The 18071-nt window shown below is 34.9% G+C and overlaps 2 protein-coding genes across 2 annotated transcripts; one reads left to right on the top strand and one right to left on the bottom strand.

The window, feature by feature from the left end:
* Window positions 1-44: 44 nt before the first annotated feature.
* On the bottom strand, window positions 45-1831 carry LOC107626249 (uncharacterized). Its single transcript, XM_016329087.3, has one exon. It carries the CDS (start codon window positions 1625-1627, stop codon window positions 455-457), a length of 1173 nt encoding a protein of 390 aa, XP_016184573.1. The 5' UTR covers window positions 1628-1831; the 3' UTR covers window positions 45-454.
* A 407-nt stretch (window positions 1832-2238) lies between these two features.
* DYT1 (basic helix-loop-helix (bHLH) DNA-binding superfamily protein) lies at window positions 2239-3334 on the top strand. Its single transcript, XM_088505751.1, has 4 exons — window positions 2239-2613; window positions 2701-2877; window positions 2942-3118; window positions 3197-3334. The coding sequence occupies exons 1-4, from the start codon at window positions 2389-2391 to the stop codon at window positions 3275-3277; spliced, it is 660 nt and encodes a 219-aa protein (XP_088361877.1). The 5' UTR covers window positions 2239-2388; the 3' UTR covers window positions 3278-3334.
* The last annotated feature ends 14737 nt before the right edge of the window (window positions 3335-18071 follow it).

Below are 18071 nucleotides of genomic sequence, written 5' to 3'. Positions count from 1 at the left end.
GAGCTAAGAAACGACCATGGAATTGCATCTTTGCCAATGCCAAGTAGAGAAAAATGTTAAGAGATAGCATAACTGCATAAGGATATATGGTGTATCAATGAAGACAAACTTACTTTGGCTCTTGTAGGTGTAAAAAAGCCATATGTCAGAGCCACGAGACTGAAGACATTTTCATTCTTTGGGACATAACCAATTACTCATAAGGCCAAGTTCGCATGAATAATTCATTTGATGGCTAATACCTAAGGACCTAAAAGGAGCAGCGCAATCGCACAGCAAAGGCCATTTTCAAGCAATCAGTTTACTGATCTCAGAATGCTAAACAAAACGTATTAAGCCATTTTTAGTGGCAATGGCAAATTCACCACTTATGACAGAACATCAAATAAAGTGCAAGATTAACGGTAGACACAAGACACACACACACACACACACAAAAGGGTTCTACTCTACTCTACTCGCTCTTCTTTTCCTCTGCTGGTCCAGGCAAATTTAGCTTATAGCGGCAATACTTATTTGCTTTCCCTAGTTCCACAATCTCCTCCGCCTCTGAAACCATAGACTCGGCCACCAGCTTATCAACCACGAGCTGCAGCAACGACCCATCAACACGCAACCTATGGTTGAAGATGTCCTTAGACACCTCATGTGCTGTTTTCAAATCACCCTTCTCACACAGGAAAGGAACAAGTGTGGCATAAGTGACCTTATGAGGATCAAACTCAGATTTCCCAATCTCACCAAACCACTTCTTTGCTTCATCCAAATTGCCCTCATTCACAAACCCCTTAATCAAGGCATTGAAGCTGAAAACATCAGGCTTCACACCATCCTTCTTCATTTCCTCGATGAACTCAACGGCTTCCTTTGTTTTCTTCTCCAGAGCCAACCCCATCAACCTCGAATTGCAGGTCCTGATATCAGGTGCAATACCCTTCCCACGCTTCGAAACCCACAGCTTCTCCCCATCCTCAAAACGACCATTTGCATACAACGCATCAAGCAGCGTGTTGAAAGTGATCAAATCAGGCTTCACTCCCTTCTTCTCCATCTCGTCAAGCATCTCCAACCCTGAATCGAAAGAACCAGATTCGCATAAAGCCTTGATGAGGGTGTTGTAGGACACCAAGTTAGGCTCCACGGAGAGCTCCTTGGGAAGCTCCTTGAAAAGGGTGTGGACGAGGTCAAACTTGCGAGAGTGAAGGTACGCGGCGAGGAGGGCGTTGAAGGAGAGCACGGTGCGAGTGCAGTTTCGTTGGGGCATTTCGTCGAACAACTTGCGGGCATGGCGGTACATGCGAGATTTCCCATAGAGCGTGATGATGCGGGAGCAGAAGCCCTCCTTGTCGATCTCCGGGTACTTCTTCTGGTGGTCGAGGATGTTGCGGACGCAGCTGAATCTCTTGGCGGAGGCGAGGCGGCGAACGGTGTCCTCGTATATGCCAGTCTTTTTGCGGAAGCGCTCAAGGTCGGAGGCCTTCTTGAACTTCTCCACGAGTAGCCTGAAGTTCGATTCCTTGTACAGGTCCTGAGATATTGCCTTGATGCTGGTTGTTGATGCGGCGGAGGAGGTGGTGGCGGATTGTGTGGCCGTGCAGAGGCTGCGGTGGAGAACGCGACGATACATGGCCGTGGAGCGTGGAGCGTTTTTCGCTACAAGAATTGGAGGGTGGCGGAAGAACTCATGTTAGGTCTCAGTCTCACAGTAAATGAGTATTGGATCATATCATGTTAAGGCCCATTTTGATTTTCTTATTGGGCTCAGATCAGAGTGTTGGCCCAACAGAGGATAACATGAGCATAACATGAGAGGAAAGCTAAGGAGACTACTCACAGTAGGTACAGCACATGACAAGTTGGGGTTATATCATGTTGATGTACTTAACAAAAATTCTTGGAACTTTCTAAGAAGCAAAAGGCATCAAGGATGTGGCCATTTGCTCTAACAACCTCAGTCAATCGTACTTTGGCAGTCAACAAGGACTAACTGCCACACATCACTCAGTTCCCAAACTTCACATTTTGTTTGCTCATGTAGATGCACAAATACCACAAATAAATTAATTCATCTATAGGCCACTAACTAAACTGCATTAATTCATTAATGATCTAATGTTATACTTTTACCTTGTGAAGCTCTACAATTTTTTATTTTCAAGTGTACATTGATTTTAAAATAAATTTGATTTCTCATGACACTTTTATGACCCAAAAAAAACAACTTTTTCTCTCTCTCACAAGAATAAGGTGTGTTAACTCTTGGACCAACCAAATGAAATCCCCCCATAAAACACACACACGCCAAAATATACAACAACATCTCTGATCTGACATGATTGCTTTGTGAGAAGCATTTTAATTTGTTTCTTAAGAAAAGTTGCTCCAAGAATGGGAAACCTATATGATAATAGGCTAACAGTGTCTGTAGATGAGTTATATTTCAATGCTGAAAACAGTAGCATCAACAAGAGGGGGAGGATGGGAAGGAGGAACTATGATGCTGATGACACAGTAGTGTACAAATCCAAGAACCTTGAGACTGAGAGGAGGAGGAGACAGAAGCTGAGTGACAGGCTCTTGATGCTGCGCTCCTTAGTCCCCATCATCACAAATGCAACCACCTTAACCCTTCTCTTTTAATTACCCAATGCTTTCTTGTAATTCTCTGCTCATTATGAAGCCTGCTTTTGATTTCTTCAGATGAACAAAGCAACAATAATTGAGGATGCCATCACTTACATTAAGAACCTTAAAGACAAAGTTGACAGTCTCACCCGAGAGCTTCAGGAAATAGAAGCAACATCGGAGACAACACTTGTAGAACCAAAGACTAATGAGACTAACAATGGTGAAGCCATGAAAGAATGGGGGATAAAGGTTAACCTTAGCTTTTTCCAATTGGCACCTTTACAAGTACAATTATAATAATGTTGTTTTACAGGAAGAGGTGAGAGTGACCAACATTGATGGAAAGAAGCTGTGGTTGAAGCTGATCATCGAGAAGAAGAAGGGAAGGTTCACACAGTTGATGGATGCCATTCATTCGTTTGGCATAGAGCTCATAGACACAAATGTTACAACCATGAAAGGAGCACTTTTGATCACAGCTTCTATACAGGTGAGTAGTCATCTACCATTATTTCCTTTCATTTCAGCAACTATGCTCTATCACCTTACTCACAATCTTATGCTTCAGGGCATGGATGGTGAAGCCCTTGTGGTTCAGCAAACCAAAGAGTTGATGCTAGATATTATCAACTCCACACACACCTATTGACATTTTTACTTGTTCATTTGTTCATCAATTCATGATATGAATTAACTTATTAAGAGAGTATTATTATTATTGCAATAATAATTTATAAAATTTGTTAGCAGAGAATTCAGAAACTACAAGAAGCTCATTTATTTTTCCTCCAATTAAAGTCCGTTTTTTTAGATTAAGCACGTTAATAAAAATGAAGCGAAATGACCAAATTAAATATATATTCCTAGTTAGAGAAATTTTATAGGTAGTTACTTCTAATAATTAAATAGAATAAAAACACGATGATGTTGGGTTAGAAAGTGAGAAGAGTCTGTGACTGCTTAAAGCGTATAGAGATGTAGTAGCAGAATCAGCATTGTCTAGTTACTGCTCAGTTGCAAAAGTGAGGTGTTGAGTACCTCAATAAAACAGTACATAGTACATAGTACATACATACATGCATCTATATAGGAAAATGAATTCAATATATCCAAATTAAATGTTAGCTATTTGAATCTACACCCAAGATTACACATGAAATTTGGGTTTAAATATTTATTTAGGACTTTAGGTACATATTTAGTTTTCATTAAAAAGGAAAAAAAAAATTATCATTATATAACTCCCACACTCACACTATGAGATTTTTAAACCTTATCCGAGTGATGAGATTTAAACTTGGTGTAACTTTTTTTTTTTTTATTTGTCGGGGGTGTAGTGTAACTGTGTAAGTGTAACTATATTCAGAAGCAATCTAATTTGCCATTTGATCTAGGCATCAACTAAAAAAGAACATTAAAATTTAAAAGAACTTTTTGCCTCAAAATCTTTTTTGAGGTTACATCCTGAATAGGTTTTTTTTTGGGGCTCTTAAATAATATTCTATACAATTAGAAATAAACAAACTCAGTTTTTTTAAGAAAAAAATGTGGGATCACTTTTTTTCTTTTGGGCTATGGGCTAACTTTTAGGTCACAGGATAATCGAATCCAATTGTCTTGGTTGATATTGGATTTTTGGAACCCACTATTTCTCGAAGGTATTTTTTCTGTGTGCTTTCATGTTACATTAAAATTTGGATTTCAAAAACAATTTCTTTATTGACAAAAAAAAAAAAAAAAAACCATTTCCTTAAGGATTTGTTTGGATGCAAAATGAAAAATAAATGGTAAGAAAATGGATGAAAAGAAAATGAGAGAAAAGAAAATAGAAGAAAAAATTAATTTTTTTGTATTGTTTGGATGAGGAGAAAATAAAAGGAAAGAAAGTAGAAAGAAAATTTTTTCTTGTTTGGATAGAAAGAAAAATAAAAAGAGAGAAAATGATACCTAAATAAAATTACATTAATATCCTTATTTATATTATATAAAAATTATAATATATTAATATAACATAAAGAGTAAATTTGTAATATTATACTTATGTACAAAATTTTTTCAATTTTCTTGCATAAGTGAAGTGAAAACTTAAACATGAGTCCCACGTCAATCTTTTTCTTTTCCATCCAATTTCCTTTCACATCCAATCAAAGAAAAACTAAGTTTTCTATTCATTTTCATTCTCTCTATTTTCTTTCTTAGTTTTCTTTTGTTCCAAATACAGTGTAAAAGACCCGAAACATGAAGCTGATTCCACCGATAATAATTATTGTGAGTAGAATTTTAATAAATATATTAAAAGTTTAAATTTTATAATTTTTAAATTAATAATCTTAACATATGTCCTAAAAATTTATACAGTTAACTTCACGTTAAATTGATAATTGAGAACCGTTAGATAAAAATTTAGTCAAATTATTCGAATTATTTAACGTCTCTCAACTGTTAACTTCACGTGAAGTTGACTGTACCTAGATTTTCACCTAATTAAATTTATAAAAATATATTAAAAGAACAAAACGAAAACTAAGGAAGCCAAGAACAATGAAACCCCGCCAAATAAATCTAGTACACCAAACCTTGAATTCAATGCCTTCACTACAGTGTATTTATTGAGGCAATATGTTGCGTTTTGAAGCAATATACTTATATACATAGATCACCTTCAATAGCTCTTCTGATATTCTAAATTCTAACACCGGCCTAAAATTTTCTACTACTGTCTTGAATTAATGTTATCTTGTTACCCAAAAAATTAATGTTATCTTTGCTTTAGATATGTTGATTACCTCCATTTCTTTTAGCTGTGCTGTACCAAAAATTATTGTACCTTAATTAATCTGTATCAAATGAGGTCGACCTATCTATTCGCCCCATAGACTATCTTATCATTAAATGATAGAAAAAGGAGCAGTTTAACCGTCTGCTGTGAGGAAATTGGAATGTAGTAATTGGAAGGAAGGAGCAAAAATATTTTCATATTTTGACGTTTCCGTGAAAGTGACTTTCTAAAAAATATTCTATTTATTAGTTAGTTTTATACACATATCTAACTTTCTATATATTAATGGTCTAATTGATTTTGATTGAGCTAACTTAACACAGAAATCTTAGTATTTATATATGACTTGGTTTGATAATATTTTGTAGAGTAAAGTATTGTTTTTGTCCCCAACGTTTGGGGTAAATCCTATTTGTATCCCTAACGTTTTGTAAAAGTGATCCAATGTTATCCTGCCGTCAATTACACATCATGAGCGCTTTAGTTTGAATTTTAAAAATCTCTTCTTGAAGTTAGAATACAAATGTCTAGGATAGAATCGATGATCTACTCCGAAAAATAGCTCATCAAATGTTGAAACTAATTCCTACAACCATTTACATAATTCACTTTTCTAGGGACATAATTGAATCTAAACACAAATAATGGGTATAATATTAAAATCAAACACATCCAAGTGAGACCTAATTGAGAATGAATACATTCAAGTGAGAATAATTGAAAAATATAATCTGATTTGCTAGTATAATTGATAGTAGGATAACATTGAATCACTTTATAAATGTTAAGGATATAAATAGGACGATTTAAACGTTAGGGACACAAATAGGACTTACCCCAAATGTTGGGGACAAAAACGATACTTTACTCTATTTTTTAAAGCATAAATATTTTATTGGTTTGTATTTGATAGAAAAAAATTACGTATTTTTTTTATAGTTTTTAAAAGTTAGTGGTATTTTTAAAAATTAGTTTATAATTTTTAAAATTAAAAAATATAATATTATATATTAATAATATCTAAATTTATCTTTATATTTATATTTATTATGATTTTAAATTTTAAAAAATATTTTACCAAATATAATTACTATTTGTTCTGAAATATTCTCTAAACTCATTATTATTAAGAATTAAGTTAAAGAGTACGTAAAAAGAATTAGTTTTGATCTAAGATTCTAAGAAGATTTCATAGAAAATGTTATGAATATAAATAGTAATCCTTCATTAATTAACATAATACCTAATAATTCATTAAGGGGGTTAAAAGATTTATTTTCAGAGTTGTTTATGCTAGTTGTTGATAAAAATTACGTTATTAACGAATATGGATTGCGGAACGACTTATTGTGGGTATAGAATTTGCAATGGAAAAAACCGTTAAAAAGATAGAAAGAAGCCACCGGGGTCAAATGGGCTAGTCTGACTCATTCAGGTCCGGATTGTTAAACTCGTGAGTTAAATAAGTTGGACCGTTTAAACTCGTTTCATTCACGGATCTTAATTTTTCAATCCGCACCGTTTATGGTCAGTTTGGTGGGTTAAACGGGTCAGTGCGTTTATCTTTTTATTTTATTTTTTGATAAAAAATATCACTTTTAAATAAAAAAATTAAGAAATAATATTTTTTTTAGTTGGTGGGTCGGATTTTTGGATCGGATCGGAAGAAATATCGGCTAAAAGTGTTATTTTTTTTTAAAAAATATAAAAAAAATAAACGAGCCACCCATTTAGCCTACAGATTAACCCGTTTAACTCGTCATTTTTTTGAATTAATCAGGCTTAGTCCGTTTAGCCCAAGACTTAATTTTAGAGACAAAGTCCACCTATTTAAATGGATAAATAGATTGGTCCGATAGGTTTGACCCATTTTAACGGCGCTAACCTTGTATGATTTTTAACATATTTTGCTAAGAGTGGGCTTTTATGAGAAAGGAATTGATAGGTTATGTTTGAAATATGACAACAGTGAGAATTTTTCTGTGAATTTTTTTTTTGTAGGTTTTCTATAAAAATAAAGAGGAGGAGCCAAATATATATAACATTTCGAAGAACTTGTGGAGAAGTCTTGTGACACCTCATATTGAGATGGCTTGGTTTGTTATCTTGAAAAAATTTAATGAGGGATAAATTCAGTAAATATAGTATCATTGATCAAGTTTTTGCGTTTTGTGTGTTTTGTGGTATGAAGGTGAAAAGTATTCACCATTTATTCTTTGTCTGTGAAATGTCTTAAAAGGTATGGGGTGATTTTTTAAACTCCTTTGGATTATCTTGGGTGTGGCCAGAAGATTACAGAGACTGTTTTAATTTGTGGTCAATATGTTATGTGTCGAGAAGATCAAAAGTGGGGTGGATGGTCTTGTTTTTTGTCATGCTATGGAGTATATGGAGGATGAAAATAAGGCAGAGTTTAATTAAAAAGTCCTAAATATGGAGAAATTAAAAAGCTGAATTGAGCACTCACTATAACATTTTGGGTCTATGGTTACGATTTTTTTTGTCACGGTAAAAAAATCGTGATCATAGATTCTCTATGGTTACGATTTTTTAGAATGACAGAAAAAAATAGTTATGGTCACGGTTTTTTTGGAAAGGGTGACCATAGAGTACATATAGTCACGGATTTTTAAAAAAGGGCGGCCTAAAAGGGTTTATAGTCACAATTTTGAGGGGTGACTTAAAGGGATCTATGGTCACGGTTTTTAAAAAAAATGTGACTTAAAAGGGTCTATGATCACGGTTTTGGGGGCTGGCCTAAAGGGGTCTATAGTCACGGTTTTGGGGGCTGGCCTAAAGGGGTCTATAGTCACGGTTTTGGGAGGTGGTAGAACAATTAGTTCATAAGGACTGCCATTGTATAACCATTCATCAATAGATGCTGCTTCCCATATCAGGTAAAAGTGCAAACCTATAGCCGCCGAAGTAGGAATAATGGCACCCGAAATAATATTGTTTTCATAAAGTAGAGATCCAGAAACAGGCTCACGAATACTATCAATATCTATTGGAGGGGCAGCAATGAAAGTGATAATAAATACAGAAATTGTGGTTAATAAAGTAGGGATCATCAAAACACCAAACCATCCAATGTAAAGACGATTTTCAGTGCTGGTTATCCAGTTACAGAAGCGACCCCATAGGCTTTCACTCTCGCGTCTCTCTAAAATTGCAGTTATGGAAAAATCTTGGTTTTTTTAATTATCAGGGACTCCCAAGCACACGAATTCTCTCTAACTAAAAGGGTCTATAGTCACGGTTTTGGTGGTTACCTAAAGGGGTCTATGGTCACGATTTTTTATAGTGACCAAAAATGGGCTATGGTCACGATTTTTCAAAAAAAGGGTGATCTAAAAGGGTCTATGGTCACGATTTTTCGGAAGGGTGACCTAAAAGAGTCTATGGTCACGGTTTTGAGGGTGACCTAAAGGGGTCTATGGTCACGGTTTTGGGGGTGACCTAAACGGGTCTATGGTCACGGTTTTAGGGGGTGACCTAAAGGGGGTCTATGATCACGGTTTTTTACAGTGACCAAAAAGTGTATATGGTCACGGTTTTTCAGAAGGGTGGCCTAAAAGGGTCTATGGTCACGGTTTTGGGAGGTGACTTAAAGGGGTCTATAGTCACGGTTTTGGGGGGTGACCTAAAGGGGTCTATGGTCGCAGTTTTAATCATTTGAGTTTAAATTAATTAAGATTTTTATGTATTTTTTATAATTTTAAATATTTTATCTTTTTTAAAATTTAAAAATTTTAATAGAATAAATGACCATTTGTACCCATAAAAGATGAAAACGCTGACATATGTACCTACACTAAATCGAAACTAAACTTGTACACACACAAGATGTTCTCAGTGTGACAAAAGTACCCTGTCTTTAGAGGGTTTGAGTGTCACGTAGGGTACTTTTGTCACACGGAGGGCGTGGGTACAAGTTTAGTTTCGATCTAGTGTAGGTATATATATCAGTGTTTTCATCTTTTATGGATACAAATGGTCATTTATTCTAATAATTAAAAGCTAATAATAATTTTATATGATTTATTGATATTAAAATTTTAAATTTAATTTTATAAATAAAAAATTAAGTTGAATACTATTAATTTTAAATTAAAAAAAGATTTAAAACTTAATAATATAAAAAATGATTTAATAACTTCATAATAAAAGTGTTATATAATTAAATTTAAGAAATTTTTATTATGAATAAATTATGGTTTATTTTATTAAATTGAGTTCTTAGAGATTAATTTATTAAGAATGATTAAATAGATTTTTGTAAATACTTTAGATTTAAGTCAATTAATACTTATGTACAACTTTTATTTTAATTGGTTATTTTATATAAATTGAAATTAAAGTTATAATGAAAAAATAATGAAAGCACATATAATTTAATTTAGGTAATTGATATTTCGAGTTTAACAGTATTTTATAAGATGTGATTAGTATGTTTATTTTATAATTTAAATTAGAAATAATTATTTGAACTCAATGATATCTTGATAAATGAAATTTTATGTGTTCTGAAAATAATCTTCATAGTATTATATTTAAATTCTAAATTATTATTTTATCTCAAATATTTTGTAAAATTGTTATATTGCTCGTGTATATTTTACACTAGTCCTAAAAATTTCTAATAAAAACCCTAATATCCCAAAATTTTCCAATTTACTACCCTAAATCCCTAAACACACGCACACAACACTCAGTAAGTGAGGGAGAAAGGAAAAACAGAGAAGGGAGAAGGGGGAGCTCGAGGGAGAAGAAGGGAAGAGAGGAGGGGACGACGCGGCTGGGTCTTTATTGCCGTCACCGTTGTCGTTGAGGCGCCAGAGGAGAGAGAGATTTGCTTTGCAGAGGCGTTGAGGGAGACAGACGCGACGCGAGGAAGAGGAGCTCGTCTTCGTTGCCGCCGTCGCCGCGCCTTGCCGCCGTTGTCGTTGATGGAAGCCGCCACCATCGTTGGGAGGAACCAAACAGGGAGAGGAGGTCGTCGTTGATGCTACCGCAGAAAGGAAGGAAGCAACGCGTGTGAGGAAGTGACGCAACAGAGGAGGAGCCGTTCCTCTGCCGCCGCTAGAATTCCTGGTCGCCGCCGGAATTCAGGAGAGTTAATCGTGCCTAGCTACCATAATCACCACCTCTGAACCTTATTTGCTTTGTAACAACCTTGCGCTTGCTTCTGATGTTTTTGACTCTGTTGAGTTTGCTGAAATTATCACAGTTGAAGCTTGTCACCAGAGAAGACAAGTTGTTGCGGCATCCTTTTCATTCTGACATCGATTCTCCCGTTCAAAACCCTTTAACGCTTTCACTCTTGTTCTGTTTAGCATTGCTTCTCTGTTATATTCTTATTTTAATTACGGTAGCCAATATATTTGTTTTAGTACTGCTGTGTTCTGCCGAAAATGTCGAAATTATTGCTGCGAGTGTGATCATAGTTGGTGTCGCTGTCTCTGTTCCGATTACGTTGGAATTGTTGCTGCTGCTGCCATGATTGGGGATAAAGGAGCTTTTTGCGTTAAATTATGCGATTGCTTCATCAAGGTAGGGGGTTTAATTTAAGCGGTTTTAATTTAAGAATGCCCACAAGGTTTATTGAGTAATTGCAAATGGGTTTAATTATTGTAAATAATTGATTGACTATATGGATGTTGAATATGATTGAGCTTGTTGATTTTATGAGATTGATTGATTATGTGTGAATTATGAATTGTTGATAAATAATTGCTGAGAGTGAATCCTAATGTTATTGGTTGATTACTGTTGAGCTAGTTATTAGATATATTATAGTGGTGGTGGGCTTGGTTGATGACTATATTTTTTTTGTCTTAATGATAGATTAGGAATTTTAATTTTATTTATTTTCCAGAGGTCATGCATCAACTTTATTTATGTGATTAGTATGTAAAAATTTTAAATGTTTTTGTATCTATTTTCTTTGATTTTTCAAATAGCTCTGTATTTTTTAAGATATTTTTTAATTATTGATATGTAAAATCTTCAATTGCTAAACTGTAAATATTTTCTAGAATATGCTTGATTATGTCTCATTTTAAGATTGATTATTTTCAAGAAGTTTAAAATAGAAATTATTTTGTATTTTATATTAATTCGGATTAATATTTGTTAATTGATTATTTTGTTTACCTACTCTTGAATGTTCTTTACCTTCTCTTGAATTTTTTGTTTTGTTTTGTATACAGGATAATTTTTTTGGACTTGTAAAGACAAAAGGAGTTGACTAGTTGTTGTGGTATCGTGTATAACAACTTCAAATGGCATCTCAAAATGAAGGAACTAAACAGTAAGTTTATATCATACTTGTTATATAAAATAGTTTAATGTTAACTTTATTGTTGATTTATTGGCCTAAGATTACTAGTTTTTATTATACCTAGTATGTCTTTTTTATTTAGTTCAAAACCTTAGCAAATGCTCCTTGTTATTTAGTGGATGAAATTTTCATGTTGATTGACTTATTAAATTTGTGCTCCATATTCATTATTCAACTGTACTGCATCATCAAAAATATTTTTTCTCTGTTCTAACATGTTTATTTCTTTTGCTAGCAGGAGGACATGATGATGTGAAGAAAATATGTTCTATACAAATATAAGATGGGATGGGTCTTATAATTAGTTTGGCTATCTAAATGTATTATTTTGATGTGTTCTTTACTTTTTGATAAGAGACTTTATCCGATGTTATATGTAATAGATAAATTACACCCTATTTTGATTAGTGTTATAATGGATATCTAGTTTTTAATGAAATTTTTATGATTTGGATTTATCAAATTTCTCATTCATAGATTTATTTTGTGATTATCATCATTTTGGGATGTGATTATTCTTTAAAAAAATTAAATCTCATAACATAAAACAGGCTATGGTCACCGTTTAAAAATAGGGTGGCCATAGATAAGCTATGGCTACGGTGAAAACCGTGACCATAGATAAGGCTATGGTCATGGTTAAGGTAGGGTGACCATAAAGGCTATGGTTACGGTGAAAAACCGTGACCATGGATAAGGCTATGGTCACGGTTTAAGGAGGAGTGACCATAGGAACTATGGTCACGGTTTTGGGGAGGGGTGACCATAAAGACTATGGTCATAGTAAAAAAACGCGACCTAAAGTACTAGAATTTGAACATTACAACCGTGACCATAGAAACTATGACCATAAATAAAAAAAATCGTGACCATAGATCTATGACTACAAGAGAATAGGCCACGATAAAAAAATTGTAACCATAAACCTATGGTCACCATTTTCACTAACCGTGATCGCATACCTTTTTTTTGTAGTGACTATAAGATGTGGCTTAAAGAATGGGATGAATGTAAGTTGGTAGGCATAGGTGTTATATATTTTTGATTGTTGTTGCGGTTGTGGTGTGTGTTTTTTATTTTAATTTGGGTTGTTTCTCTTTTTTTTTGGATGTATTGTATTTGTTGATTTCTATTGTACCTCACTTCCTTTTGAGAAACTAGTGAATTGTTAGTTATCAAAAAAAAAAAAAAACTCATTTTATGAGTGTAATATATCTACATTGTAACGAGCATTTTTTTTTTCTTAGAAGAGAAAGTTCCAATTGATTATATATGTATCTAAAAGAATGTGACTCAATGCATGATACCACAACAAAACATCAAGTAACATGTGAGAAGAAAGTTCATTCTCTTAAACTAACTAAATCTAAAAGGTAACTCATAAAAATAGACTGATGAAAAAAGAGCATGTCATAAAAAAGATATATAAAAAAAGTATTTTGAGTAAAGAAATGCTAGTTCATAAAGAAAGGTAATTCTCGTCGACTTAAAATCAACTAAACTTAGTGATATGCATTATTTTAAATATGTACATTTAGATTTTTTTTGCGATTCATACTTACTTGAGTATTAAAATACAATTTTTATTATTGGGAATGATAAACTTAAAATATTAGAAATTTAGAATAAGAAGATGATGGTAACATCATGTCTTTAATTTATTTTTTTATAATTTTATTTAAATAATTTTTAAGTTTAAAAGAGCAAAAATATTTTTAAATACTATTATTTATAGTTATTAAAATTATTTTTAGTTTGATTAACTAAATATATGTAGTGTAATTTTAAAAAAAGTTATTTTCAAAAATCAATTTTAATAGACTATTTTAAAAAAAAAGTTGTACTTGTATATATCCCTTTGTTGTCTACTTGTCTTTATTATCAATTAGGGTAGTTACTTGGAGCATATCCCTACTTTCGAAGACCTTTTTCTAGTTATATAATATGAAAAAGTACAGGTAACTAATAAGATTTTTAAACAATGTGAATTAATAGGGTTAAAAGAGTAAATTTAATTAGTAACATTAAATTAGAGTATAGTGTATTTTTATTTGATTGGTGGTTGTTCATGTTATTCAAAATTTTTATTATTCCCCTAACACTCCCCATATAATATAATAATATGAGGCTACTTTCCTGTATGTGTTGCGTGCAAAACATTGTTTTGAATGAAAATTAAACTGACCACAAAAGAAAGGGGTCTATTGGATATATATAAAGGGCTGGGCTACACATACAAGCTTACAAGTTGGCCCAGCCCAAACACAAGTCACGCGCATAAAGAGAGATAACATGGCGCATCAAAATCACGCGCTCAACACTACGGTTACGTATGGCAGACTCTTCCACTTCTTTCACTTCTCAAAGCGCTTCGAAAACAAGGAAATCCTCCCATTTTCGAGCGAAAATCAAAGTTCAAAATATACAAATCGTTGTTCGAAACCTCCATCAAAACACCATCAAACTCTCCGTGAAGAATCTAAAGAGAAAACAAAGCAACAATACTCAACGTAAGTTCATTAAGATTCCTGTATATTTTACTTTTCTTCTACGTCGTTCTTCTAGGGTTTACTATTATTCTTGCTTCTTTGTTACACTGTTCTAAGTTCTACGTCGTTCTACGTTCTTGTTCTAAGTTCTGCTGCTATTGTTGTTGATTTTTGGGGGTTTATTCCGTAGATTGAGGGGTGTATACTGCTTGAACTTGTAATGTGGCTTGATATTGAAGCATGTTTGATTGATATCTGACTGATATATATGGATACTATATCTGAATCATATCTATGGGAGTATCTCACTGTTATCAATGGGTGTATCTTATTCTTACATATGGGTGTATCTTAATGTTATCAATGAGTGTATCTGACTCATATATGCGTGTATCTTGCTGATATCTCAATTAATTTGATATTGAAGCATGTTTGAGTGATACCTGACTGATATATATGGATTTATCTGAATCATATCTATGGGTGTATCTCACTGTTATCAATGAGTGTATCTGAATCATATCTATGGGTGTATCTTACTGATATCTCAATTAATTTGATATTGAAGCATGTTTGAGTGATACCTGACTGATATATATGGATTTATCTGAATCATATCTATGGGTGTATCTCACTATTATCAATGAGTGTATCTGAATCATATATGTGGGTGTATCTTACTGATATCTCAATTAATTTGATATTGAAGCATGTTTGAGTGATACCTGACTGATATATATGGATTTATCTGAATCATATCTATGGGTGTATCTCACTGTTATCAATGAGTGTATCTAAATTATATCTGTAGGTGTATCTTACTGTTATTAATGGGTGTATCTGACTCTTATATATGGGTGTATCTTACTGATATCTTTGGGTGTATTTTTCGTTTCAGAGAAAATGGCAGCAAGAAACCAAACGAAAGACCTTAAGTGTGCCACACATCTCCTGAGTGATAAGTTCAGAAACATGACTGAGGAGAAGAAGGCAATTGTGAGGGATCTCGGATTCGGTGGGTTGATGCACATCCCACCACTAAGGGTGGATCACCAACTCTTAAGGGAACTGGCAAACAACTTTAAACTTGGGGAGAACAGACTGAAGACAGGATATGGTTCTTTCCAAATAACACCAAAAACAATAGCTGATGCGCTTGGCATCAATGCAACAGGTAACTAGCTCAAAATTATAGGTGTATATTAAGTTGATGCTTGGGTGTATTTAAGGTTGATGCTTGGGTGTATTTGAACCGACTTTGATACTTTGTTGTTTTCCTTTTTGTAGGAAATCTGTTTCCTGAGAAAGTTGAGTATAAGCAACTTTCTGATGATGACAAAATAATTTATAGAAGATTCCAGGGTAAGACCCTCAAAAGTCTTACCAATGAAATGATGGAAATCGGCGTTGGCAACGAAGAGGAACGCCTGATGTTTGTAAGACCCAGGACTTTGAAAAGTCTTTTTATGATCAAGTCTCAAATCATATAGTTATTTACAGCCTCAATTTCAGAAATTATTTTATTAAAGATAATCAAGGCAAGTTTTGATTTATTGGATTTGAGATAAGTTATGATTATTATCCAATTTTATAATTATTGGATTATTTTCTATATTTAAAGTATAAGGTTGATAGTTATGAAATAATAAGAATTTTATATGATTTGGATTAGATAAGTAATATTTTAAATATTATTACTGCTATTTTGGAAAATGAAGAAATTAAGTATATTACTTCTAATTATTTGATTTGGACATTTTATTGAAAATAATTTGTGAAATTGATGAGCAAATTGTATTTCCTATATACAATTAGTGTTGGACTTAATTTGGGTTTCAATTACTATATTATTCCCAATTTTATGTGAAATTACCATAATGTCCTTAACCCTAATTTTTGAAAGAAAAATCCTAACCCTGAAACCCTAACCCGGTACCCGTTTCCCCTCCCTAAACCAGCAGCAGCAGCTGCCCCTCTAACCTAAACACACACACACACGGTTATTTGAGGGAAAGAAAACAAGGGAAGGCATAATGGGGAAAGGGTAGAAGGACTTGGCGCCGCCGCTGTTTCTGTGTTCCCCAACGGCACTGCCGGCGAGCGCGAAGCCAGAGGAGAGAGAAAGAGCAATCAAAGGAGAAGAAGAGGAGAGGAGAGAGGAGGCCGTGCCGGCACGTCGGACTTCACCACCGCCGTCGCGTTGTCGTCGCCAGGCCTTGCCATCCGCGCCGCTGCCGCCATTCCACGACGAAGAGGAGGTTCGCAGCGAGTAGCGCCGGAATGAGGGAGAGGCCAAGTGGAGGGCTTTCCCTGTCCTCCTCGTCGCCGACTAGCTCGCCGCCGCCACCGTGATGCTCGCGTCGTCGTCCTCCTCACCGCGAAGTCTGAGTCCTCGCCATCCATGGAGGGCCGAAGAGAGAAGCCCGAGCAGGAGAGAGAGAGATAACGGCAGAAAAGGGGGTCCCTGTTCTGCGGCCGTGCCTCCGCCGTCGCGGGTCCTTCGCTGCCCTTCCACCATCGTCGAAGTCCTCCATCACCGTGGCTTGCTGTTCGAAGCTGCTGCCTCGCCACTACTGGAGGTCTGCCCCGATCCGGTTTGAAGGAGAGGACGCCATTGAGTGGGGGAAACGCCTCTGTCACGCTCCTCGGTCACTGGTGGTGGAGCCGCGTCGCCGTCACCCCTGGGTTGCTGTTCTTACCACCGCTGCTAAAACCACCGCCGAGGCTTTTGCCGTTTCTGCTGCCGGAGAATGCAGCTTAGCCACCGGAAAACCACTGCCGGTAAGGGTCCTTGCATTTGGTCTTCATTCCTTTCTATTCATGGGTCTTTATCGTCATGACGTTGTTGTGCAGTCGCGGTTGTCGGAGTCTTATATTGCCGCTGCCGCTTGAGGCGGCTGACGGAGCTGCTACCAGGTTGATATGGAGCTGCGGCTGTTTTGTTAATTCAGTGAGTATTTTACGTTTCGAAACCTCCGCGTTAATGTCTTGTTATGTATATTAAGGTCTTGCGGTATTATTGTGTTAGGAGTTTGAATCCGGTTTGCTTATGCCGCTTGTAGCTGTTTCTGATTTTGTAACAAGTAGAGCCGAGGTTTTGGTTGCCGGTGATTTCGAGTTGAGGACAAAAAGGACTCTGTGAGGCGTTTGGGTTATGGAATTGCGTTTTGAGGTAGGGGCTCTTTCTGAAAACTACAGTTTATTATTGGAATTATTACATATGGATACTGATGTGAGATATGGTGTAATTAGTGATTGTATCTGCCTTATGTATTATTTGATTGACTCGAATGATTATGGACGTTTGCTTGGCTGAATTGTTGTGTGGCTTGTGAAATGTAATGTTTGAAGTTGATTCTTTAAATATTTGAAATGAGTTTAATCCGTTGAGGATTGGTTTGAATTGAGTCAATTATTTTGATGATGTGAAAGATAGAATGCTCTTGAAATTCAGCCTGGGTTGCTTTAATTGCTCTGGTTTTGATAAATGATTTATTGCTGAACCGATTCTTTAAAGCTTTATAAATGAGTTAAATCGGTTGATATTGAGTTGATTTTTGAAATGATTTTCTTGAGGTATGCCATTAAGGCGACTGTTGGATTTTGCTTGCTTTTGAATTGATTTCTGGTTTTGAGCTGTTGAAAAGGAATGAGAGACGGTTTAGTTGGGACCCGAACCGGGTGGCAAAAGTCCAAGTTTTAGGGGAGGTGCTGCCGAAATTTCTATAAAATCCGAGTCTTTATTGAAATGTTGTCTGGAAAATGATGAGTTAAGGACTTCTACTATTTTATCTGAATTAACGAGAAAAGGATGATTCATGCTTTCGAAATG

This window comes from Arachis ipaensis, chromosome B2 (assembly GCF_059453495.1).
Source record: "Arachis ipaensis isolate K30076 ecotype BB chromosome B2, ASM5945349v1, whole genome shotgun sequence".
Lineage (NCBI taxonomy): Eukaryota > Viridiplantae > Streptophyta > Magnoliopsida > Fabales > Fabaceae > Arachis > Arachis ipaensis.
The sequence above is the reverse complement of the archived record's forward strand: the minus strand, read 5'-3'. Positions and strand labels throughout refer to the sequence as shown.

Coding starts and splice junctions, on each gene's coding strand:
- LOC107626249 (XM_016329087.3), bottom strand. CDS start 1,627: ATGTATCGTCGCGTTCTCCACCGCAGCCTCTGCACGGCCACACAATCC.
- DYT1 (XM_088505751.1), top strand. CDS start 2,389: ATGGGAAACCTATATGATAATAGGCTAACAGTGTCTGTAGATGAGTTA. Junction 2,614..2,700: donor TAGTCCCCATCATCACAAAT/GCAACCACCTTA, acceptor TGATTTCTTCAG/ATGAACAAAGCAACAATAAT. Junction 2,878..2,941: donor TGAAAGAATGGGGGATAAAG/GTTAACCTTAGC, acceptor GTTGTTTTACAG/GAAGAGGTGAGAGTGACCAA.